General features: G+C 55.3%; 1 protein-coding gene across 5 annotated transcripts; it reads left to right on the top strand.

The window, feature by feature from the left end:
• Positions 1-1531: 1531 nt before the first annotated feature.
• ZBTB7A (zinc finger and BTB domain containing 7A) lies at positions 1532-21752 on the top strand. Of its 5 annotated transcripts, none has more exons than XM_030466451.1 (5): positions 1655-1671; positions 5845-5909; positions 6077-6313; positions 16366-17582; positions 20895-21752. In XM_030466451.1, exons 4-5 carry the CDS (start codon positions 16381-16383, stop codon positions 21349-21351), a joined length of 1659 nt encoding a protein of 552 aa, XP_030322311.1. In that variant the 5' UTR covers positions 1655-1671; positions 5845-5909; positions 6077-6313; positions 16366-16380; the 3' UTR covers positions 21352-21752. The 5 variants fall into 5 exon arrangements, with proteins under 5 accessions (XP_030322309.1, XP_030322312.1, XP_030322311.1 ...); XM_030466450.1 differs by lacking the exon at positions 1655-1671 and adding an exon at positions 2897-3461 and having other exon boundaries at positions 4783-5909; XM_030466452.1 differs by lacking the exon at positions 5845-5909 and having other exon boundaries at positions 1616-1671.
• The last annotated feature ends 1288 nt before the right edge of the window (positions 21753-23040 follow it).

The raw sequence follows: 23040 nt of genomic DNA, 5'->3' as shown, positions 1-23040 counted from the left end.
TGGGGCCTCATCTGGGGATGGGGGGGGGCTCTGGGCGTGTCCCCCCCCAGTCCTCCCCCCCTGCCCCAGCACGAAGGGGGAAAGTGAAAGCAGACGGGGAGCGTGTGGCTCTCAGCACATGGCAGGGCTTGGGGTGCAGCCCGGGGGACCCCAGCCCCCTGCACACCCCCCCCCAATGTGGTCTTGGGGTGCAGCTCCCCCTTTCTCCTCCCAGTCCCCTCTTACAGCTGCTTCAGTTTTCCCACCTGCACAGTGGGGGTAGTGATACCACAGCCCCCTCCTTTAGAAGCCCCTTGGGGGATGCCCCAGAGCTGACAGTGGGAAGGGGGAGGCTGCAGGGGGGGGACGGGGACACAGAGCCCCTGTGAGAAGCTGAGGGGAGTTCCTTTAGGGAAAATGGGAGAAATGGGGAAATCCTGGAACACGGGCCTGAGGACAAGATCTGAGGCCCCTGGGAGGGGGGGGGTGGGGGGCGAGGGCTGTTGATCAAAGCCATTTCTTGACATTTTTTTTTCCTTTTTAAAAAAATTCTTATTAATTCAAAATCCTCCCTCAAACCCCTGCCGAGGTGGGGGGCAGGTGACCCCCAGCAGTTCCCTGTGGATCCACCTGACAACCCCGCAGGAAACCCTGAGGTGCTGTTCACTCTGGAACGTAATGGGGGGTGCCCAGTAGGGATGTGACACCCCGGTGGTGGGTGGGGACGCAGTTGTTGTCACCCCCCCTCAGGGCAGACCTGGAGATGGTGGCTTGGCAGGTTTGTCCTGTCCCTTGTCCCCTGTCCCTGTCCCACCATGACCTTGGGGCAGAGCCTGCTCTTTCGTGTCCCCTTCCCAGTGTAGGAGGGAGTCTGGGGACAATTGGGTGGGGGATCCTGAGGGACACGAGGGGGACACAGGAGGAGGAGGGGTGACATGGAGGTGCCACGGGTGACAGAGGGTGATGGGGTGCAGGGGCTGGGGGTACAGAGAGGTGCTCTGTTGGGCCACACGAGTGAGTTTGGGGGTCCTTGGGAAGTGCCCCCATGGGGTGACACGGGGGGGGAGGCACACGGGGGGCGTTGAGGGGACGGGGAGGTGGCCCATGGGGTGACATGGTGCTGACACCGGTGGGACTGGGAGCATGGAGAGGTGCCCTGTGAGGTGACAACGGGGGGGAAGGTTGGGAGGTGACTCGGAGGTGCCGCGTGGGGTGACAACGAGGGGTGGGGGTGACAAAAGTGAGTCTGGGGGCGCCTCACGGGGTGACACGGGTGGGCCTGGGGACACGGGAGGTGCCCTGTGAGGTCACACGCAGGGGGGGGGTTGGTGGTGGTGACACTGGGGTGCCCCGGGTGGGACGGGGCTCTGCCGGGTGGGGGGTGAGGGGTCTGGGGGTCTCCCCGGGGTCCCCCGCACCCCCCGCCCTCCCCTGCGCGCTGCTCTGCGGGGCGGGGGCGCCCCCCCCGGCTGGAGGCCGCGGCCCGAGGCGGCGGCGCGGGGGGCGGGGGGGGGGGCGGCGCGCGGCCCCTTTAAGAGCGGGGCGGCCCGGCCGGAGCAGGAAGGAGCCGCCATACGGGCCTCGGCGAGCAGCTCCCGCGGGGCGGCCAGAGCCTGCTCCGCCCGCACGGCCGGCCGGCCCGGCTCGGCACGGCGCGGCCGACCGCTCGCTCGACCGCTCGGCCCCCACCCGGTACGGTGGGGAGGGGGGGCGAGGGGGGGGGGGGGAGGTCGGGCCCCGGAGAGGGGGAGTAATGGAGGCCCGATACCCCCCCCACCTCGGGGCAGCGCGGGGCTGGGGGGGTGGGGGGTCGGAGGGGTCGGGGGGGTCTGCGGAGAGGGGGGCGGACTGGGGCAGCTGCCCCCCCCCTCAGCCCCCCCCCTCGCTCCGTTCCCCCCTGCATACGTTGTACTGGCCGGGCCGCGCTGGGGGGGTCGCGGGAGGGGGGGGTTGCGGGGGGGGGGGGGGGAGGGCTGGGCGGGGCGGGGTGGGGGGCCTGCGCGAGGGCTCCTGGGAGTTGTAGTGCAGCGGCCGTGCCGCCCCGCAGGTGCGAGGCCTCTGTCGGACTACATCTCCCAGCATCCTCAGCGGGCGCGGCGAGTAGGAGGCGTGTTGATGGGCAGCGGGCGGGGCCAATCGGGGCGCGCCCTCCGCCCACCGCCCGCCCGCCGCCTCCCGGCCCATGGCGGGCGGGGTGCGGGGTGGCCGAGGACAGGCGCGGCGGGGCCTGTGCTGCCCCCGCGGACCGACCGCGCCCCCGGCCCCCCCCCGACCACAGCCCCGGCCCGAGGGAGCCCGGGAGAGCGGCCGCGGGGCCAGCACCTCCCCTGCGCGCCCCTCGCCCCCTCCCCCCCCGGCCTCCATTGGCGCGGCCCGCCCCGGGGGGAAGGGTGGGGTCGTGGCGCTCGGCCAAGGCTCCCTGTGGGCCCCGCCGCCAGCGGCCGCGGAGGGGGCGGGGGGGGGAAGGCTCGGCCCGGCCCGGCCCGACCCCGCGATGGGGGGGAAGGGGGAAAGGGGGGCGGGGGGGGCCTTGCTGCTGGTGGGGGTCCCCGGGGCGGGCGTCCTGCCGGCCCAGTCCCGTTGCGGGGGCGCGGGCCGCTCCCTCCCTCCCTCCCCCGAGCACCCCAAGGTCGTCACCCCGGGGGGAGGCCGGCCCGGCCCGCCCGCTCTCCCCCTGCCTGCCTTCCGAGGGGTAATTTTTTATGAGTATATTTTTTTTTTTTTGTCCCCACCCCTTCCTTATCTCCCCCCGGCCGGCTCCGCAGCCACCCCCCGTGCGCAGAGGGGGGGAGAGGGGGGTCGGGCAGCCAGTGGCGGTTGGCAGCGATAAATCCCCCCCCCTCGGGGGTTTGGGGCCCTGGAGCTGGGCCCTGCGTAGGGCTGCCCTGAAGAGGGGATAAGCTTCTCTGCCCGCCACGGGAGCTACGCAGCAGCCAAGGCCGGCGAGTGGTTGTGGGGGTGACAGGGAAGGTGACATGAGGGCAGCATCCCCTCCAGCAGCAGAGAGAAAGCCTCTCTGCTTGGCCAAGGCCGGGACGCTTCTCCTCTGCTCCGTCCCCATCTCAAGGCTCTTGAGTTTGAGCTGGTGGGTTGGCAATGAGCCTCCTGTGTGCCCAAAGCTCCTGAGATAGATCTGAAGGTTGTGGCCCCCCCGGAGCCCTGTGTTTGTGAGCCTGATGGCAAGAGGCAAAGTCAGGGGCAGATTGGTGCTGTGCCCGTGGTGTGCAACAGGAGAGCTGGGTGCTGCCCTTGTGTTGTTTCTGTAGTGTGGGAAAAGCCCTTTGGAGCTAGGCCTGGAGCAGGACCTCCCAGCACCCCCAGGGCTTCCTCTTAGCAGAACTTTTAAATCCTGGTGTTTGTGTGTTTGAAAACAAGAGTTCCTGTCATGCACCAGCAACCAGTGTGACCGCTCGTCCCTCGGCTGGTTCTCCCCGGCCTCCTGGGGACCTCCTGGGGCAGCAAGCTCAACTCAAGGACTCTTGGTAAGAGTTTGCTGCTGGTTGGAGTTGAAGATTAGCAGTGTTCCCCATGCTGTTAATTGTCATGGCTATCGAAACCATAACTTCTTATGTAAGAACTTTATGCACATGGGTAGAGAAAGGTTCTTCCTAGAAGAATTTACAACCTAATGAGGGTTGAAGTTGTATGCAGTGTAGCAGCTGAGCTAAAATGTCATCCTGTCGTTTAGAAAAGTGTTTGGTGTCTTTTTTTTTTCTTTTTTTTTTTTTTAAATCTTTTTTATTTTAAGAAAATGTTTTATTTCTGAATGTTTCTGCTGGTCCTGGTGGGAAATTGCAGCACGTGGGCACTTCTGAAAGGCTGCTCAGGAAAAGGCAGGCTGGCTTAGTTCTGAGGGTTTGCTGGAGCTGTTATATTTAAACAACTTCAAAAAAAAAAAAAAAAAGTCAGGAGAGGCAGTGAGAAACTGAGCAGTTTATTAGAGAGGAGCCGTTCTTGTTTAATATTCATTCTGGCCCCTGTTTAGGCTTGTTCTGGTGAAAGAGGGAGTGAAGAGGCACAACCCAAACATGGGTGAGATGGTGGGATTTTTCCACCAAGCCTTAATTGCGTTACTAACTTGGGAAGGTTTTGCAAGGCAGGAGCTCTTTAAATCTGGTGGTGAATGAAAGTAGCTCCTGGTTTTCTGCTGATCTGCAACTCTTAGGCCTTTTTTTTTAGTGTTACTCTTATTAAGGTTTTGCTCATCTATGAATCCTTTTGCATTGTGGTCTCAGATCTGATGGTGATCTTTAGCCATATCATGGGATGAATTAAAGAGCTTTGAGGAGGTGGTGGGCCAGCAGTGGTTGGGTGGAATGGATCTGGCGTGGCGAGCACAGTGGGGTTTGCTTTGCATTTTGTGACTTTTAAAGCAGAATTGGAAATTCCAGTTGTTTTCCCAGTGTGAGAATCTGGATGTGGGCATGGGACGCAAATCAGGGAAGAAATTTCTGCTTCTATCCTGGTGCTGTGTTGATCTGTGCTGTCTGGCTTACTCCAGACCTCCTTTGGTGCTGCCCAACTGCTGGGTTTGCACTCTGCAGAACTGGGTTCCCCTGCAGGTGTCCAACCTAAAAGCTTGAGGAAGGGGCTGTGAAATTCCTGGTCTGCATTTGAGAGGGAGCCTAAATGCTTGAGAACTCTGGTTTAATCTTGATTAAAACTGACACTTGAGGGTTTTTCCCAGTCTCAGGATGCTGCATTTATTGAAAGAGAAGACTTGTGTGGCAAACAATTAGAGCAGTACTCGTTATCTTGCGTAGTGAGCACTAAACTGTTGCTCTTAACTTTACTCTCAACCAGCCTTAACCTCAAATTTGAAGAGCCTACTTTCAATCTGTAATTAAAAGCCTCTTGAGGAGCAAAACTCGGGAAAGGGAGGAAGACATTCAGTCTCTTGGATGAAGAGAAGCATTTATATCCAATCCCATGACCCTTTGATCCAACTGGTGCCTGTTTGTGTTCGGTGCTGCCTCCTGAGCAGCCTGAGCCATGTGTCTGTCCCCATACCTGTGCCTGGAGCATCCAGCAGTCCCGGAGCAGCTCGGGTAGGACGTCAGAGCAGGAGCAAATGAGGTCAGATGAGCATTGGGATCCTCTGCAAGTATCCAGGGACGATTGTTTCCCATCCGGCTCCCTGGCCGGATCATCTTCCCTCCTCGCATAGTTTCAGTTTCCCTGCCTGCCCGGTGTCACTGCTGGCTCCTCTAGCAGAGGCTGAACGTGACTTCCATGGTGCAAAAGTCATCTTTGTGCCTCAGTTTGTAGTGGGGCTCCTTCTTTCCTGGAGACACGGCTGTCTGAGGGACTTGTAAATCTTCCTGGGAGGGTTTGGGCAGCAGCCCCGGGCTGCAGGTGGAAGGAAACTATAGGGATCAGCATCGTCTCTTCATGTGACAAGGTGTGAGAAACTGGAAACTGGTGTGAGCTGCCCCGTGGCTGCAGGTGGGAGCCAAGGCCACGGTGGTGAGAGGAGCTGCAGATCCCCAGGCAGTCAGCAGCTTCCCCACGGCATCGCTTCACCGACCCCTTCAAGAACCTGTGTGGCCCTGCTGTCAGGAGTGTGATCTGCAGCAGCCTTGCTGGCTCTGGTGCTTTTTTGCCAATCTCTTTGAACCCTGCAGGGGCTCAGACAGAAACACGGCACTGGCTGTGTGGTTTCTGTACCTACAAAGGGTTAGCACCCTCAGGACAATGTTCCTCCTGCTTTCCAGCCCTGTGGCTCTGTGCTTCCCCATCTGAAGCTGCGGGACATCCTCTTGCTGCAGGAAGGACTCCTGCCCTGCTTTTTTGCCCACAGCAGAGGATGCTCTCGAGCATCTGGTGCTGCATTTTAATTCCTTTTTGTGTGCTGTTAAACTACAGCTGAGCACCCTGTTTCCTTCCTGGTTCGTGCACCTACTTACTTCCCACCGGCAAACTGGAAACCAGTAAGTAGATGTCTTTTTTTTTTTTTTTTTTTTTTTTTTTTTTGGTGTATTTGTGTGTGTTTATTTGCTTGAATGCCTGCCCAACACCAAGCTGGGCAAATGTCAAAGGTAGGCTTGTAGCTACAGGTTGCTGCTCTCTAGTTACTCGGAGCCTCTTGCCCCAACAGGCAGAGTACATGCGGTACCGGTTCAGCGTTCCCTCCCTTCATCCCCGCGCTGCTGCCTGGTCGTGCGCCGAGGAGGGAAGGAAAGAGCTCCATGGCAGGACAGCTTTGCCAGGGATGAAGCCTGTGGCATGCTTGCTCTTGGGATTCTCTTTTGCACGTCGCGTGGAGCCGAGAACAGCGAGTCGAGCTGTGTGGCTGGCTGCAAACTAGGAATTACATACGGGACTGCCCTGCCCGGTATGCTCTGCTTTGTCAGTAAACTCCAATCTTATTCCTATTCTTTTTTTTTTTTTTTTTTAACCCTTTCCTGGTGTGGAAAAGGTGACTGGTCTTCACACCACCACTTGAGGCAGTTAGTTTAGTGCCAGAGCTCCGACATGGACGCTGAATTCAGGTCCATTGGAGGGGAGGACGTGATGGCTGGAAAGGAGAAGCTGAGCCATGGCTGTGAGGTGGGAGAGCGACAGGTTGATTTTGGGGCTCAGGAGGAGTTGGGCATGCAAGGAGCAGGTCAGGAAAGGGATGGGTGCTGGGTGGGGGAAGGGCTGTGGGAATGGGTGGGGATTTGGGATTTGAGCAGTTCTTGTGGTTTTCTTGGTTTAAGAGATGGAGAGAAGCTGTGGGAATGTGGTGTGAAGGGGTGCAGGTGCTATTGGCCTTTCTCAGGGAAAACACCAGTGGTGACTTGTGGAGATTTTGGCTGGAATGGCAAGTGAAGGATTTGTCCTTCTGCTGGTCTGTGGCCATACCTGGTCTCTGAAGGGGAGCAGAGTGTAGAAATTACAAACCACAGAAGCTCCTGTTTTTCATCCAGCCTTGAGCAGCCCAGATATGATGGTGACCCTGAATCCCTCTTGCTTTGCTGAACAGGTGGTTGAAACCGATGGTGTCTCAAGCCTTCGGTTGTTACTTTTGTTGAAGGGGCTGGATGTTGCCTTTTTGTAGTATTTGCAGCTTATTTCTGTGTGGATCTTGGTGCCTCCAGGCTTGTGGAGCTTTTGTATTGGAAAAGAAACCTTCCCCATGCACCATCTTCCCAGGCAAGGGCTGCTCCTCCAGCCAGGATCAAAGCACAGTTTCATGGTTTGTGTGGTTTTTTTTCCCCTCGCATGTAACATCTGCACCTTTCTAAAGCATTTAGCAGGACTAGGGGCTAAACAGCAAGGGCTTTTGGTGCTCTGCAGGCCCTCCCAAAAGCCCCACTGTGGTTTTGTAGGCAGCTGCTCTCTTGCTGTATGGCCCCAGCAGAGCTATGTGGGAGCAAACCCATCGGGAGGGCTGCGGCAACAGGCACGTGGGCACACTTGGGCTTGGCTTTCCAAGAGTTGGTTACAGCAGCAAAACAAATAGCTTCCATTAGTGCAAGGGCAGCCATCCAGTCCTTAGTGGGCCCCATCAGCCATTCTGGGAAGATTTCAGCAGGCTGAGGGCTCCGTGTGTGGACACGAGGGAGGTTTGGGAGCAACTCTCCCTGAGCAAAGGTGGGGTTGCAGCAGGGGCTGAGGGTTGCAGGGTGGCTGTCAGCCTCCTCCATGGATGGTGGCTCACTCTGACGTGTTGTGGAGAAGTTCCTGTTAACCAGCAGTTGTTGGTGATGGCCCCAGAAGCCCAGTGCAGTGAAAGCAATGGTGATGGGGAGCACAAAAATAAACCCCTGCACTCCCCGAAGTTCAAGGGCCGCACACTGGCCTTGGGTCTGTGGCTACACGGGCACATTCCTGCTGGATTAAATACAGTCTCTGATGACAAAGGAGAAAATTGGCAAGGAGGTCTGGGTGGAGTAACCAGTTCAAGCTAACCTTGCAACACAGGAGGAGTTTTAGTACGTCCTGGTGGTTACTGTCAGCACAGGGATGGTCTGGAGGGGCAGTGGGCCGGGGAGGCCGAGCTGAGCACTGTGACGTGGCAGGCAGGGAGCAGCTTGAGGCATCTGCTGGGGGCTAAGTCACGTTGTGGGTTTTGTCAGTAGTCAGTGCTGCAGCGGAAACCAAACTTCCCTGTGCACTGTGCTGTGCCCCGGGAGGAGACCCCTTCCCAGCTGCAGATGCTGGTGTGCAGCTGCGGTGTCGTGGAGCGTGACGTGTGTCATCCCTCCTCTGGTTTCATAGGATCTCAAGACTGGTTTGGTTTGGAAGGAATATCAAAGCTCATCCAGTCCCACCCCCTGCCATGGTCAGGGACACCTCCCACAGCCCAGGCTGCTCCAAGCCCCATCCAACCTGGGGCCTTCAACACTTCCAGGGATGGGGCAGCCACAGCTTCTCTGGGCAGCCTGGGCCAGGGGCTCAGCACCCTCACACCAAAGAATTTCTCCCTAATGTCCAACCTCCATCTTCCTCTTCCAGTTTAAAGCCATCACCTCTTGTCCCATCGTTCCCCGCCCTTGTCCAAAGTCCCTCTTCAGCTTTCCTGGAGCCTCTTCTCCAGGAAGGGCTCCCTGGAGCCTTCTCTGGGCTGACCAACCCCAACTCTCTCAGCCTGTCTAATTGTGGAAATCAGCTACCAGCATCTTTGGAGACAGAGCCATGTTGTGTCTGTGGTAAAGCCACTGTTACGTGAAAGTCCCAGAACTCATCCTGGGAGTTGCAGAGTGTTCCCCAGGCACTGGGGATGTGTCAGCATGAGCCCTATGCACTGCAGCAGGTGACTTTCCCTTTGCTGGTTTTGGTTTAATTCTCCTGGTCAGCTGTAGCATTGCACTCTGTGTTGTGGTTGTACTTAGAGGTCAGAGCTGGGATCAATGGATGGAGCCAGACTGGAGGGGCAAGGAGGGAAGTGGGGTTGGGATTGCTGGGGCTCAGTTGGTTGGATTTGGTTTTCTTAAAGGTGATCATGAGCTCTTCCCTCAGCAGCACTTGTTCCTTCCCTGTCCACACTACTAGAAAAAGCCACGTCTAGCACATCTCTCCTCTGGTCTCTTGTGTGAATAGCACTTAAATTCAAGCAGTTTTGGAAAATGAAAAGGCAACAAGCCCTTTTCTTCCTGGTGCACTCCATAGCAGTGTCCCTAATGATTTCCTCTAGCCTGGTGAGGAATCCCAGACCTCCAGCGTCTCACTAACAGCACTATGGAGACAGCTCTACCTGGGTAGTCATTATCTCACTGCTCCATCGTGGTCACACCATCTCTCCTGCCTCTTGCTTGCAGCCTGCTGCTGCCAGCAGGATTCAGCAGCTCAGTTACAGTCACTCTAGCTCCAGTTGTCTTGGCACACGTGGTCACTGTAACACCACTGAGGTGTCTTGATGAAGTTCTTCACTTCTTCGTGTTGCTGACACACTGGTAAGGGCTTGGGGTGGGTTTGAGAAGATTATAAATGAGATGAGGTGTAAAATTTCAATTGGGTTCTTGTAGATACTTACAACTGGCCACCGTTTGCTTGAGGTGGCAGTGTGATTGCTGAATTACTCCCAAAACCTGTCCATCCATGAGCTGCTGGTGGTGTGTCACCATGATGAGAGGCTTGGTGGTCTTTCTTTCATAGCCTGGTTCCACATCTGAGCTGAAACACTGGTATAACATGGGCTTGGGACTTCTTCATCCCAAATTCTTCAATGCAGCTCTTCCAGCCCGATTTAGATGCTCTGCCAAATCTATCAGACCTGCACAGGCTCCTCTGGATGAGGACAGGATACAGCCGGTCCCGAGCAAGGAAATGGCTGGATGGCCTCTGGGGGAGGGCTGTCCTTGCTCCACCAGCTCTGCAAATCTGTCCCTTTTGGCCAGCCCAGCAGAGGAGAGCACCACAGCAAAAACCAACTCCTGGCACTGCTCCCACAGAGGTGCTCGGCAGTGGGAGGAGGGAGATGGTTAGGACTTTGTTGTTGTTTTGGAGAAAATCAAAGTTCTTTATTACTTGTGGTCATTCAGGTTCCCATGATGCTCATTTAGGGATGTTCGATTCCAGCACTCTGTCCCAACTTCTGTGGGAGAAATTACCAGATATTCTTCCTACCAGGGTTCCCTTGGCAGTGGTAGCAGGATGTGGGATTCTCTTTTCCTGCCTGAGCTTCTCAGCTTCTAAATCGTTGTGCATCCTGCCCCAGAGATTGTTGTTTCTGTGGTGTATTAGGTGTTTCTTCCCTGTCAATACGTAGCTTGTAAAAGGCTTTGGCTCCTCTAAGATGAGGGATCTGATGTTGATCCATGCTGTTGGTGTATCCCCAGGTTTTTTGGGTGGATTTCCTTCTATCTGAGACACCTATTTGGGGTGAAACCATCCTAGAATGAGGCTTGTCTGTGTGCTGGAGCTTCCTACGCTGCCTAGGCACATGTTTCTAGACAGTCAGGAGAGGCAAACCTCCCTGGCAGGTCAGACCTGGCAGCAGCAGGGAAAGCCCTGGCTGTTTTGCTTACCTGATAGTGGTGGCGGGTTCATCGGGTTGGGCTGAAACACCGGGTGGTTGGGCTGTAACTGAGGAGCTGGAGCTGCCTGCTCAGGTATTGTCGTGGCACAGGGGTTGTTTTTCCACTTGATGTTAAATTTGAGACATCGAAGCGGGGTGCTCGGAAAGCTCTGAGCTTCAGAAGGATCAGAACAAAACCACCCAGCTTTGAAGAGCCTTTGGAGGGCTGGTTGTGTGGTCAGGAGCCCAGTGCCTACCAAACCCTCCTGATGTGGTCAGTCTCATTCCTTAGATGATTCTTCGTGGCTCTAACAGAGACCCTGCATTGAGGGAGAGCTGGGGCAGAGGCATGGGAGAAGAAGATGCTTCCCAGAGTCGGTGCCTTCAGAAAGGGTTGTGGGGGGCTGGAGGGGATGTCCCTGTGTAGAACACAGAGTGATATTGTCCACCCAGAGGCCACAGATATTTGCAGGATGCTGATTCCACTCTGATCTCTTCACTTCAATAGCTGCATGATCTCGGTCATGCTGTACGTGTCCTCTGGTGTTTTACCCCAGATGCCATGTCCAGCCAAGACAGCTTGAGTTCTTTCTTTTTGCTGTTGATACCTCAATAAATTAGCTCAATAAATACCTGCTAAACCCCCCAAAATGGCTCCCTGTTAACATTATAAAATAATTTAAATTTATTTTTTTCAAAAGAGTGCTTTTAATCTTAATTTTTTTTTTCATACAATGGAGTTTGCTCCTGTTGATGTTCAGGGTCTTCCTCTCAAGAACATGCATTTGCTTTGCAGGTCCACATAATTCAGATAGTTTGGCACTAAACTGCCAGCAGCACATTCCTTTAAGAGAGCAGTTGAATTTTAACAGCACCATAGAGTGGTTGGAAAAGTGACTTTTCCCAAGCAGGCAAAACACCCTCCTTCATTTCCTCCTGCCTACCATCTTCCCACCTTTTTGGCTTTCTGCTGCTGCGTGCTAGGTGTGTTTCCCCAGGCCTCTGCATAGTTTAGGGTGGATCCTGGGCAAAGGGGAGACCTGCTTGGGCTTGTCCTTGGGATGTTGCAGAACTTGGTGTCAGCAGAGATGATGGCTCATGCTCCAAAAGACTGGAGAGCTGCTTTTTATCTCAAGGGACCCAGACTTACACATGTGTCCCTGCAGCTGGAAGAAGGAAAGGGGGAACTGGGACTATTGCTTCAGAAATACAAAGTGAAGAGACAAGGACTTGTGTTGTGTGACCTATAATTGGGGTGAGCTATTCATAGGGAAAAAATGCCCATTTCTCCTGGCAGTGGGGGAGTGAGGGCTAGCATAATGTTTGTGCCTTGGACAGCAAACCACTGACTTTTGTTCAGGGTTTTTTTTTCATATAGCAACATTATTTTAATGATTCTTTTCTAACACACAACAGGGGCTGCTGCAAAGCTTGCCCTGACGCTCTCAGCTGTTCATTTCCTCAAAAAAAACTGGGCATGGAGACTTGTGATCCCCATTCCTTGAGTTGCAGGAAGCAGATAACCACGTGCCACAGCCCAAAACAGAGTTATTCCCAGGAAACCTCGCAGTGTGGATTGTAGCAGTGCCCTAAAGCCATCTTGCCCAGTGCTGGGTGGAAAAAGCAATGATAATTTTTCCCTTTCCTGCCCGGAGCAGCTTTGGAGTTGTTGCTCAATCTTCTCATGGGTGCTGCTGGAGTGGGTGGTGCCTCTGCTGGAGAGGAGAGCCCTGCCTTTGTAAAGAGATTTGGGATCTTTTCCGGATGAAGAACAGGTTGAAAGCCTTGGCTGTTACCCAGTTAACCAGATGTGACTTAACTCTTCCACCCGATACCTGCATATTTCAGAGTCCTTGCAAGCTGCTCAGGTTCCTCTCTTCCCCCAGCTCAATTTTAAAGCAACACAGAGAAGCAAAAGCAAAAAAAAAAAAAAAAACCAAAACCAACCTACTGAGATGATGTGGGAAACTAGTAATTAAGTAGTGTTTTGTCAGCACTTCTGGTTGTGATCCCATCTTAATGTGGTCGTCTCATTTGAATGTAAATGTCAAATTCCAGCACTGGGGTAGGAAGGTGATTGGGTGACATCCTGCTGGACTCGAGGTGAGTCAGGTGCAAGCTCAGGGGTTTTGGTTCACTCTCTCTTCTGCTCTTTTGCAGCTTGGCTGGTAGGTCTGAGAGGAGCAAGGTGATAACCTGAACATAAGAAAAGAACTTTTTAGGCTTGAGGAGCAGCATCAAACGGCAGTCGTGGTGAAACCAGTCAGCTGAGATGAGCAGCGTCTTGGGGAGGTGAAGGCTTCCCTCACTCAGTGCTCAGCAGCCCATCTTGCACAAAAATTGGTATTTTCCTGCCTGGAATCAGGCCGTGTTTGTGTTGGGCTGACCTGACAGAGCTGGGGATAGCTGGAGCTTGGTTGCATTGGTCTCCTGGAGATGCTAGAGTTAGCTGAGTAGTTAGGGATGCGCATCGTGTCATGCCAGGTTTGTAAATAAATTTGAGAGCTCTGGTATTGTTGTAAACTCCATGTTTCAAACAGGACCATATTTTAAGTTGATGATGCTCCCTCAGCTGCTGTGAGTTGTATCTGAGGGTGTTCTCCAACCTTCTCAAGCTCAACCACTTTGGAGTGAAATGTGGCATCTTTGCAGCCCTGCAGAGACGTGCAGTCTGGGCCAAGTGTCTTGTGCCTTTTCAGGGGTGTAGAGAGAGAAAAGAGCTGCCTGGAAAATTTAGGTCAGTAGTTGAAGCTCCCCTTTGGTGGCCCATTCAGACCTTATTCATGCCAAAGAGGGGACTAGCTAGTTGTCATGCCAGTGTTTTTCTGTCCCTTGTCACCTGAAAGTCCTTTCCAAGGGGATTTCACCCAACCTTCTGACATGGAGTTTGTGTCCTGTGCCTAGTCCTGGTGGGTTGGGTTTTTTTGTTTTTTTTTTTTTTTGAAGGTGGAAGGCTCCATCTCTTGTTACTAATCCCCTGAGCCACCCAGCTCTTCATGGGCTTTAATGCTCTGGATGTTCACCCTCCTGAAGAGGAACCAGGGTGCAATTTATTTTTTTTTAAGGGCTGGGTGTAGCACCCAAGGAAGGAGCCTGGTGGTCTCTGGCTGTGGCTGTTCCTGGGGGGGCTTGGGGCAGCCCATTTGCCCCTCGATGTTCTCAGCCACCACAGAGGAGGGACACAAAGGGTGTGTTGTGTGAGGAAAATGAGTTGCAAAGTTGTACAACTTTCCATGCCAGCCCTCGGCAGTCTCATGACCCTGCAGCCGTTCCCACACTGTCCTGCTGATTGTCCCAGTCCCCTGACTGGTGAGGGGGGGGTGACCTTGCCCCCTTGGCCTGACTCGCTCCCCCAGACCCCCTTGGTCCCCCGAGCTGGGCACCAGAGCCAACAAAGCCTGGCTGTGTGGGTGGGGAAGCTTTCCTGCCCAGAAGGCTGTTGCCTGAAGCTTCAAAATGCTTCACGCAGCTCAAATTCTCTTTAGGGGGGTGGGGGAAATCTTCATAAAGCATCTTAATCTAGAAGGGAAAGGAGGGAGCAAAGGCTCTAATACCATTTTCAGGGTGTGGAGGTGTTAGGGGGTGGGCAGACCCCAGAGCTGCTTTTTTGGGGTGCTGTGATGGCTCAGGCTGCAGGGGCTTGGGGAGCTCTGGCCTGGTGGGAATGGGGCAAGTGATGGTGAGGCAGTGGAGGCCTCTACTGTTATAGCCCAGGCACTCAGGAGGCTTGAGGGGAAGGCTGGGGTCTCTTGGAGGCCAGGGATGGTCCCTTGAACCCCCTCTAGGATGCAGAGATGTGGTGACCTTGACCAAGGTCACACCTGAAGCCAGTGCTGTAATTCAGAGCGCTGTTGGCTCTCCTGGTCCCCAAGCTGAGCTCAGCTGTCAAATGGCCTTTTCCCTCTTAGTGAGAACCTTTTATTTAAAAAAAAAAAAAAAAAAAAAAGAAGGGGAAATTCAGCTTCAAGTTCAGGTCCTACCTGGAAGAGCCCCAGAGCCAGCTCTGGAGTTGGTGCCCATGCTCCAGGAGTCCTGGGGAAGTCCTTGCTTCAGTGCTTGGTCTTCAGGACAGAATATTCACCTGCCCTGTGCATCCCACCTGGCTCTCCTGGTCCTTCCTTCTCACTTTGAACCCCCCATCCCATTTCTGTGGTGAGCTTGATGGTGGTTCCTGCATTTGTTGTTTAATATTGAGGGGTTTACTTCAAATTTGGTTTTCACAGACTGGAAGTGCCACAGAACTGCCTTCTGCGCTCTCGTATGAAACCAGAAGGTGCAGAAATTCCTTCTTTTCCCTTTGGTTAATGAAGTTTGTGTTTGTTTTTTGTTTTTTTTTTAAATAAGCAAAAATGAAGAAGTACTGAGAAATGTGCAGGTCAGCCCCCAGTGGGGGTGGGGGGTGTGTGTGTGTGTGTCGGGAAGCAGGCGTTGTTTTGCAACCTGGTTGCTAGCTCCCCATGCTCTACCGCAGTGCTGGGAGTTGCTTCCTGTATAATTACTTCTGTTCTGGATGTGCTCCTGACTCATCCATCCCCCCACCACCCCTTCCTTGTCGTGTTGGGCAGGCCACTTCCCCCTTTGCCTCAGTTTCCCCACCTGTAAAACTGAGGACTTTGATCCTTACGCTTGTGCCGAGGTTTTATGAACCAAATCATTCACCTGTGGATGTGCTGCAGGTTCTGTCGGCCCCTGGGGATCCCTGGGCTTGGGCTGGGGAGGGGCAAATACATTGATTTCTCATCTCTGCTGCAGGGAGTGCACGGCTTTACTGCATGGGATAGAGAAGAGGGAAACAGTATTCTCAATTTTGGTGCCTGGGAGAAGTTAAGGACCTCAGTGAGGACGGGCAGGGGGGGAAGCTGGACAGGTTTTCTGTTGCCCCCTATCTGGTCCCTCTCCTGGTGAAGGTGCAGTCCTTCCTCATGGAGCTGCTCAGCTCCTTGTGGCTTTTCCAGCCTTTGGAGAGAGGATGTGTTTAAAGTCAAGTGGATCTGTATCTTTTGTGTGAGCACATTGGGAATAACTTATTTATTATTTACCTTTCCCAAACAAACCCTGGGCACTGGAAAAAAAAAAACTGCTGCTTCTGATGGAACCTATTTGAGATGCAGGGGGGCTGGTGCCAGTGTGTGGTGAGAGCAGGCTCCTCTTCTGGCCTCTCTGTCCACCCCAGAGGCTTCTGTTCCTGGGGCAGGCACAGGGAGTGACTGGGCTTTAAGAATTTAAGCTTTGCTTTTTGTAAAATGCCCTTAGCAGTGGGCTGGGGGGGTTGATGCTCCCCTGTGTCCACACACTGGTGTTCTCAAGTGTTGAGCTGACTGACTGCTGTGCCCTTTCCAGAGGACACCAGCATCTGCCAGGTGTGGCTGCAGTCCCAGGGATGAGCCATGGGAATGGTTTTCCCAATGATTTTGTGATGATTGTATTGGGAATTCGGCTGGCAGAACAAGGCTAAATGAACAGGGGGGTTTTCTAGTAGCAGCAATAGGATTGGGAAATATTCCCAGGGGTGAGCTGGGGTCCACTGGTGAGGCTCGAGCTGCTGTAGCCCAACACTGGGTGTACCTGCCAGCACTGTCCAGATGCTGCCTGGATGCAGGAGTCCTGGTCCTTGTCAAGGCTTGCTAGCCTTGGCCCAGGTCTGTGCTAATTCAGCTGTTCTTCCAGCCTCGGAGAGCACCTGGGTTGTGTTTCTCCTCCTCCTTTCCCAGAGCAAAGGTAAGCACGGGTCCATCCTGCCTGCTGCTGGGGATGTGTTTTAAATGCCAGGCGGGATGGTGACCTCGAGAGGCGTGGAGGGCACGGGAGCCGATGGATGGTGCTTGCTGCAGGGCAGCAGCAGACAGGTACCTGCTCCACATCAGGAGTTTGCCTGCACGATGTGATGCCTCCGAGCAGCCCGGGCCCCTGTGACTCACTGCTTTTTCCTCCTTCTCTCTCAGCCTTTTGCATCGAAGATGGCGGGTGGCGTGGACGGCCCCATAGGGATCCCGTTCCCCGATCACAGCAGCGACATCCTCAGCAGTTTGAATGAGCAGAGAAACAACGGACTGTTGTGCGACGTGGTCATCTTGGTGGAAGGCCAGGAGTTCCCCACCCACCGCTCCGTCCTGGCAGCCTGTAGCCAGTACTTCAAGAAGCTCTTCACCTCAGGGTTAGTGGTGGACCAGCAAAACGTGTATGAGATAGACTTTGTGAGTGCAGATGCCTTGTCGGCTCTGCTGGAGTTCGCTTACACCGCGACCCTCACTGTCAGCACTTCCAACGTCAACGACATCCTCAACGCCGCCACACTGCTGGAGATCCCGGCGGTAAGGGATGTTTGTACAGATCTCCTGGACAGGAAGATTCTGGCCAAAAATGACCAGATGGATACAGTAGATCAAATTGATCAGAGGAACCATCTCAGAGCAAAAGAGTACCTGGAGTTCTTCCAGAGCAACCCCGTCAATGGCCACCAAGGCAGCTTTCCGTGGACCAACCCAGAGTTGAGAGACCTTCAGAAACTGAACTTCCAATGCAAAGAGGAGGAGGAGGAGCTGGACTGCAATGGCATGGACTTCTACTCGCAAGCCTCCCTAAATGAAAGACCAAAGGCGAATGACTGTGATCCTGACAGCAACCCAGCCATGTGGCTGGACAGAGAGGAGGAGGAGGCGGCGGCGGCGGCAGCTCCTGGCTCCTTGTTTTCACCTTCTCAGAACGGACATTACAGCAGCCGTGGCCTGCCCACACCAGGAGAAGAGGAGGGGACCCCGGGGGGGCCTCTAGACCAGCAGGAAGCCGGCGACTCTCCCAGCTTCGTTCCTGTTGGATCGGAGATGGAGGATGACGTGAAGGTGGAGGATGGCTTGGCTGCCAGTGCCCTGCTGCAGCAAATGATGAATTCCGTGGGGAGACAGCAGCTCGGGGAGGATGACCGAAAGGATGACGACGGGGTCATGGATTATTACTTGAAATATTTCGGCAGTTCGAGTGAGGGCGATGTCTATCCGTCCTGGTCCCAGAAGGTGGAGAAAAAGATCAGGGCAAAAGCATTCCAAAAGTGCCCCATCTGTGATAAGGTGATCCAGGGGGCTGGCAAGCTGCCACGCCACATCCGCACCCACACTGGGGAGAAGCCCTACGAGTGCAACATCTGCAAAGTCCGATTCACCAGGTAAGGAGAGGGGACAGTCACACAAAACCAGCTCTTGACTTTCCTCGGGGGCTGTTGCTGCGTTTCTCTCACCTGCTTGACTAATTTCCTTCTTTACAGGCAAGTTGGGTATGAAGGCCAGAGTTTTCCAGAGAGATGAGCAATTTGGGTGTCTGGCTCTTGAGATGTCTCCCAGGGCTTGTCTTGATAGCCAGTGCTACACCATCCCAGTGTCCTGAATTGCTGAGCTCTGCTGGAAACCTGGCCAGACCCCAGCGTTTTGTGGAGGCCAAATAATGTGGTTGATTAAACAGCACTGCAGCCCTTGGTATTTCCATCAGGTTTGAGGCAAGATTCAGAGAGTCATTTAGAAATGGGACCTTGGGATGAGTGGAGTTCCAGTGGCTGGTAGTTGGCTTGGGAAGAGGCTGAAGCCCCCACCACGTGTGTCCGTGACCCCTGGTGGGCTGAGCCCTGCACAGTCCCCCCCTGGTTCCTTGCTCCAGCTCCCCGGGGGCGTTCACCCGGGCACTGTTTCTAACCAGGGTTCCTCCACTCCTTCCCTCTGCCACGGGAGTGCTGAAGAAAAGGGATATTGTTCCCATTCCTCCAGCCCCTGCCGAGCCGCCTCCTCTCCCTGGGCTCTGGGATGGCTGAGCTGGAGTGGGGGGCTCACCCTTGTTGTCCCCCCAGCCCTGCCAAGGGGCTTTATGGGCAGAGGATCCATCCTGCCTGTTCCTTGCCTGCGGAAGTACCACAGCCTCGCCTCCTCCACCTGCTTCCCTTCCCAGGACCCTCTTCCCTGGTGGCTGTCCCCAGTGCCCATGGGGGTGACAGGTAGCTCCAGCAAGATGGTGCCAGGCCCAGTGCATGGAGTCCACGTCCTGCCCCACGGCACTGCCAGCCCCCTCCCCGCCACGGCCGGGGCCGCACCCAGCCCCACGCTGAGGAATGCAGATAATGGTGGGGGCAGGGTGCCAGCCCTCCGCCCTGCCACGCCAGCACCTCCCTGCCCAGGGCCTGGCATGGCCAGAGGCTGCGGAAACGCCACAGGGACCCTGGCAGCCATCGCTGCTGGGGAGGGATGAGGGGAACCACGGGGCTGTCACGGGGAGGAGGGGGCAGTGGGGCAGTGCCACCTCCTTGCTTCTCCGTCTCACCCTCCTACGGGTTTGGGATGGGGACCTGCAGGCTGCTGGGAGGGTCTGGAGCTGCAGAGGACAGAGGGGACACTATCCTGGTCCCTCTCAACAAGGCTGTTCCCTGGTACCCCAAGGCCGTGCCATTTCTCAGCCAAAATACATCCCCCTGCAGCTTCCTGCCATTTGGGCACGGAGGAGCCCGGACAGGGCTGAGGAGCTGTGCTGAGCCCCACGATGTGTCTCACCCCACAGCTCTGGGTGGAAAATCCCCCTTGGAGCTGCTGCCCAGAGTCACAGTGGGTTCCCTGCTCCCTCTCCTCGGGGCTGTGCCAGCCCTGTCCCCCATTTTGGTGGGGACATCACTGGCTCATGCTGCCAGCCCCACTTTGGTTTCGTGGCCATGCTGATGAGTTGCTTTTTGCTGCTTCTCCCCCAGCACCTTGGCTGTGCCCAAAGCCTGATCTCTGAGCCCCCAGTGTACAAATGGGTGCCAAGCTGACCAAACCCTCCATCATCCTAATGTTCCCCCTAATTTTATTATTCTTTTGCATTCCTTCCCTGCCCTGTCTTTTCTCATCCTATGGAGGGACAGCCCCTTTAATCATAGAATTATTCAGGTTGGAGAAGACCTATAAGATCATCCAGTCCAACCTATAATTTATTATTTACTTAATTCATTATTTATTTCTTTCAGTACTCCATTTATATTATAATTGATCTTATTATTAATACTATTAATTTATTCCTTATTTATTGATGACAAGTCTTCCCTGTGCTGTTAAAAATGAGATGGGTGGGAGCAGGTGGGGGAGGCCTGGGCAGGGCTCTGGGGAGCAGCCCCTGTTCTTGAAGGAATTTTTGGGGTGAAAGGCTGAGCTGGGAGGGGCTTGCCTGGGGTGTTTCCCTGCCACCCCCACCATTTAACACTGATTTTTGTTCACTTGAGCTTCCTGGTTCCTCTGTGTTTCCAGGGGGAGGAGTGGCAACGTGCCTGAATCTGCTGAAAGAAGGGCAGAAGGACTTTAGAAAAATTATAAATACTCAGAAAATTTTACAAATCATCTAAATTAAAACTTTTTTTTTTTTTTTTTTAAATAAAAGCAGTTGCTGTGTACCCTGCTGTGTTAAGTAAGGTCCCTCCCTTCCCAGCCCCTCTGGGAGCTGCCTTAAAATGAGGTGGATGCATCCTGGGTGATTTGAACCTTGAAGATTTGGGATTCTGGGGGGGCCTTCTTGCTGCCAGGAGATGTCTCAAGGGGTGGGGGTGGCTGGGCTGGGCTGGGCAACTGGGGAGCAGGGAGGCTTCCCCTGGGCATGGGGCTGGGGCTGGTTTGGTGTTGGGGATTTTCCTGCAGGAGGAAGTGGCTGCTGGACCCAGGCCTGGCCCCGAGAGCTGAGGCAGCTGCCAGGAGCCCCCAGCCCTGTGCCCCATCGGGCACAACCCTGTTCTGGTTGATCTCATCCATCATCTGGGTGTTGCTCAGCCCCATACTGATTCTGAGCCCTGGACTGAGCAGTGCTTGGTCCTGTACTGGGTGATGCTCAGCCTTGTCCTGGTGCTCAGCCCCATCCCGAGGCTCAGTCTCATCCTGGGTGATGCTCAGCCCTCTACAGGGTGGTGCTGAGCTCCATCCTGGGTGATGCTCAGCTCCATACTGGGTAATGTTCAGCCCCATCCCAGTGCTCAGCTCTGCGCTGCGTGATGCTCAGCCCCATCCTGGGTGATGCTCAGCCCATCCTGGGTGATGCTCAGCCCCATCCTGGGTGTTGCTCAGCCCCATCCTGGGTGTTGCTCAGCCCCATCCTGGGTGTTGCTCAGCCCCATCCTGGGTGATGCTCAGCCCCATCCTAGTGCTCAGCCCCATCTTGGGTGATGCTCAGCCCCATCCTAATGCTCAGCCCCATCCTGGGTGTTGCTCAGCCCCATCCTGGGTGATGCTCAGCCCCATCCTAGTGCTCAGCCCCATCTTGGGTGATGCTCAGCCCCATCCTGGGTGTTGCTCAGCCCCATCCTAATGCTCAGCCCCATCCTGGGTGATTCTCACCCTCACCCTGCTGCTCAGCCCCGTACCACCACTCAGCCCCACCGTGGCTGCTCCTATCCCCTATATCAGGCACGAGGCAGACCCCAAACCCCATGCTGACCCTCCTGACCTTCCTCTCCTCCCCGTCCCCTCTCTCCCCTGACCAGGCAGGACAAGCTGAAGGTCCACATGAGGAAGCACACGGGGGAGAAGCCGTACTTGTGCCAGCAGTGCGGCGCCGCCTTCGCTCACAACTACGACTTGAAGAACCACATGCGCGTCCACACCGGGCTGAGGCCCTACCAGTGCGAGAGCTGCTTCAAGACTTTCGTCCGCTCCGACCACTTGCACAGGCACCTTAAAAAAGATGGATGCAACGGGATTCCATCCCGGAGGGGCAGGAAGCCCCGGGTGAGAGATGCTGCCGGGGGTTTGCCTCCTACCCCGACGGGGAACCCCGAAGATGGAAGTTTTCAAGCCGGTGGGGAGAGTCAGGAATCAGAGGACACCCTGCAGGGGAACGGGCAGGAGCAGCAGCACTTTGAGGAGAATTCAAATAATGAAGCATCAGGATTGAATGTAGCAGGAGGGTCGTCTGAGGGTAACACGCAAGGACTCTCCTAAACCAAAAAAAAACAAAAGAAAACAAACAAAAACAAAACAAAAAGAAAAACAAAACAGAAAGTGTCACAAAATCTAGTTAGTACTTTTCCTCCGATTTTTCTCTTTAAAGATGTTTCTCTCCCTTTTTTTAAGAAAAAAAAACAGAAAAAAAAAAAATATATATATATTATGTTTCCAATCTTCCCATCGTAAGCAGGGCTCCCCCAAGGATCCCTCAGTAGCCAAGGACCTTTTTGTGGCAAGGCAGAGGCTAGGAAGCACGGGGTGGGGATGGAAAGTGGCTCTGTGGCATGGAAAAGAGCTTCCATGTAAATCCAAAGCTTTATTTTGTGTCCAAACACACGTTAAAAAAACAAAACACACACAAAAAAACAAACAAAAACCTATTTCAGAGAGAGATCTATTTAAGAAAAATGCAAAAATAGACAAAAAAAAAAAAATGGTAGGGTTGGAAGGGCTGTGTCAGGGTGGGCGGAACACGGTGCCTGGGGCTGGGGGTGTGGGGTCACTCACCCCCCCACCACCACATTTTGGGGAGTTGGGGGGTGGCTTTGTCCCAGGATGGAGCCACCTCCTGCCAGGGAGCTGGGGGTTGGTTTTTTTGGGGTGAGGGGTGCAGGTCCTTCCCCCTCCTCCAACCCCCAGCCCCGTGGCAAAGCTGAATTTGCCCACGGGGGGAGCAGCTGGCAGGGGCTTGCGGGAGAAAATTGCCGAAGATTGCCTAAAAATTGCCTGAAATTGCCTAAAATTGTGTGCATGGACAAGCAGGATTCTGCAGGGTTGCTGAGGGCAGGTGGTGTGGGACACCCCTTGCTGGGGACGTGGCAGGGCTGAGATCACCCAGAGCTGAGGTTACCCCTGGTTGGGGACACCTTGGACTGGCGTCACCCCTGGACTGGGGACACCATGGACTGGGGTCACCCCTGGACTGGGGACAGCAAGGACTGGGGTCACCCCTGGACTCGGAGCACCTAGGGACGGGGTCACCCCTGGACTGGGAGCACCTAGGGATGGGGTCACCCCTGGACTGGGGACACCAAGGACTGAGGTCACCCCTGGACTGGGAGCACCTAGGGACAGGGTCACCCCTGGACTGGGAGCACCTAGGGACGGGGTCACCCCTGGACTGGGGACACCAAGGACTGGGGTCACCCCTGGACTGGGAGCACCCAGGGCCGGGGTCACCCCTGGACTGGGAGCACCTAGAGCTGGGGTCACCCCTGGACTGGGAGCACCTAGGGCTGGGGTCACCCCTGGACTGGGGACACACAGGGTCAGGGTCACCCCTGAACTGGGAGCACCCAGGGTCGGGGTCACCCCTGGACTGGGGACACCCAGGGTCGGGGTCACCCCTGGACTGAGAGCACCCAGGGCCGGGGTCACCCCTGGACTGGGAGCACCCAGGGTCGGGGTCACCCCTGGACTGGGAGCACCCAGGGTCAGGGTCACCCCTGAACTGGGAGCACCCAGGGTCGGGGTCACCCCTGGACTGGGAGCACCCAGGGTCAGGGTCACCCCTGAACTGGGAGCACCCAGGGTCGGGGTCACCCCTGGACTGGGAGCACCAAGGACTGGGGTCACCCCTGGACTGGGAGCACCTAGGGCTGGGGTCACCCCTGGACTGGGGACACCCAGGGTCGGGGTCACCCCTGAACTGGGAGCACCCAGGGTCGGGGTCACCCCTGGACT

The sequence above is a fragment of the Calypte anna genome, chromosome 28 (genome assembly GCF_003957555.1).
Source record: "Calypte anna isolate BGI_N300 chromosome 28, bCalAnn1_v1.p, whole genome shotgun sequence".
NCBI classification, from domain to species: Eukaryota; Metazoa; Chordata; class Aves; order Apodiformes; family Trochilidae; genus Calypte; species Calypte anna.
The sequence above is the reverse complement of the archived record's forward strand: the minus strand, read 5'-3'. Positions and strand labels throughout refer to the sequence as shown.

Excerpts from the sequence above, each read along its gene's own strand:
- ZBTB7A (XM_030466449.1), top strand. The coding sequence starts at position 16,381 with ATGGCGGGTGGCGTGGACGGCCCCATAGGGATCCCGTTCCCCGATCAC. Across the intron at positions 17,583-20,894 it reads TGCAAAGTCCGATTCACCAG|GCAGGACAAGCTGAAGGTCC; the intron begins GTAAGGAGAGGG and ends TCCCCTGACCAG.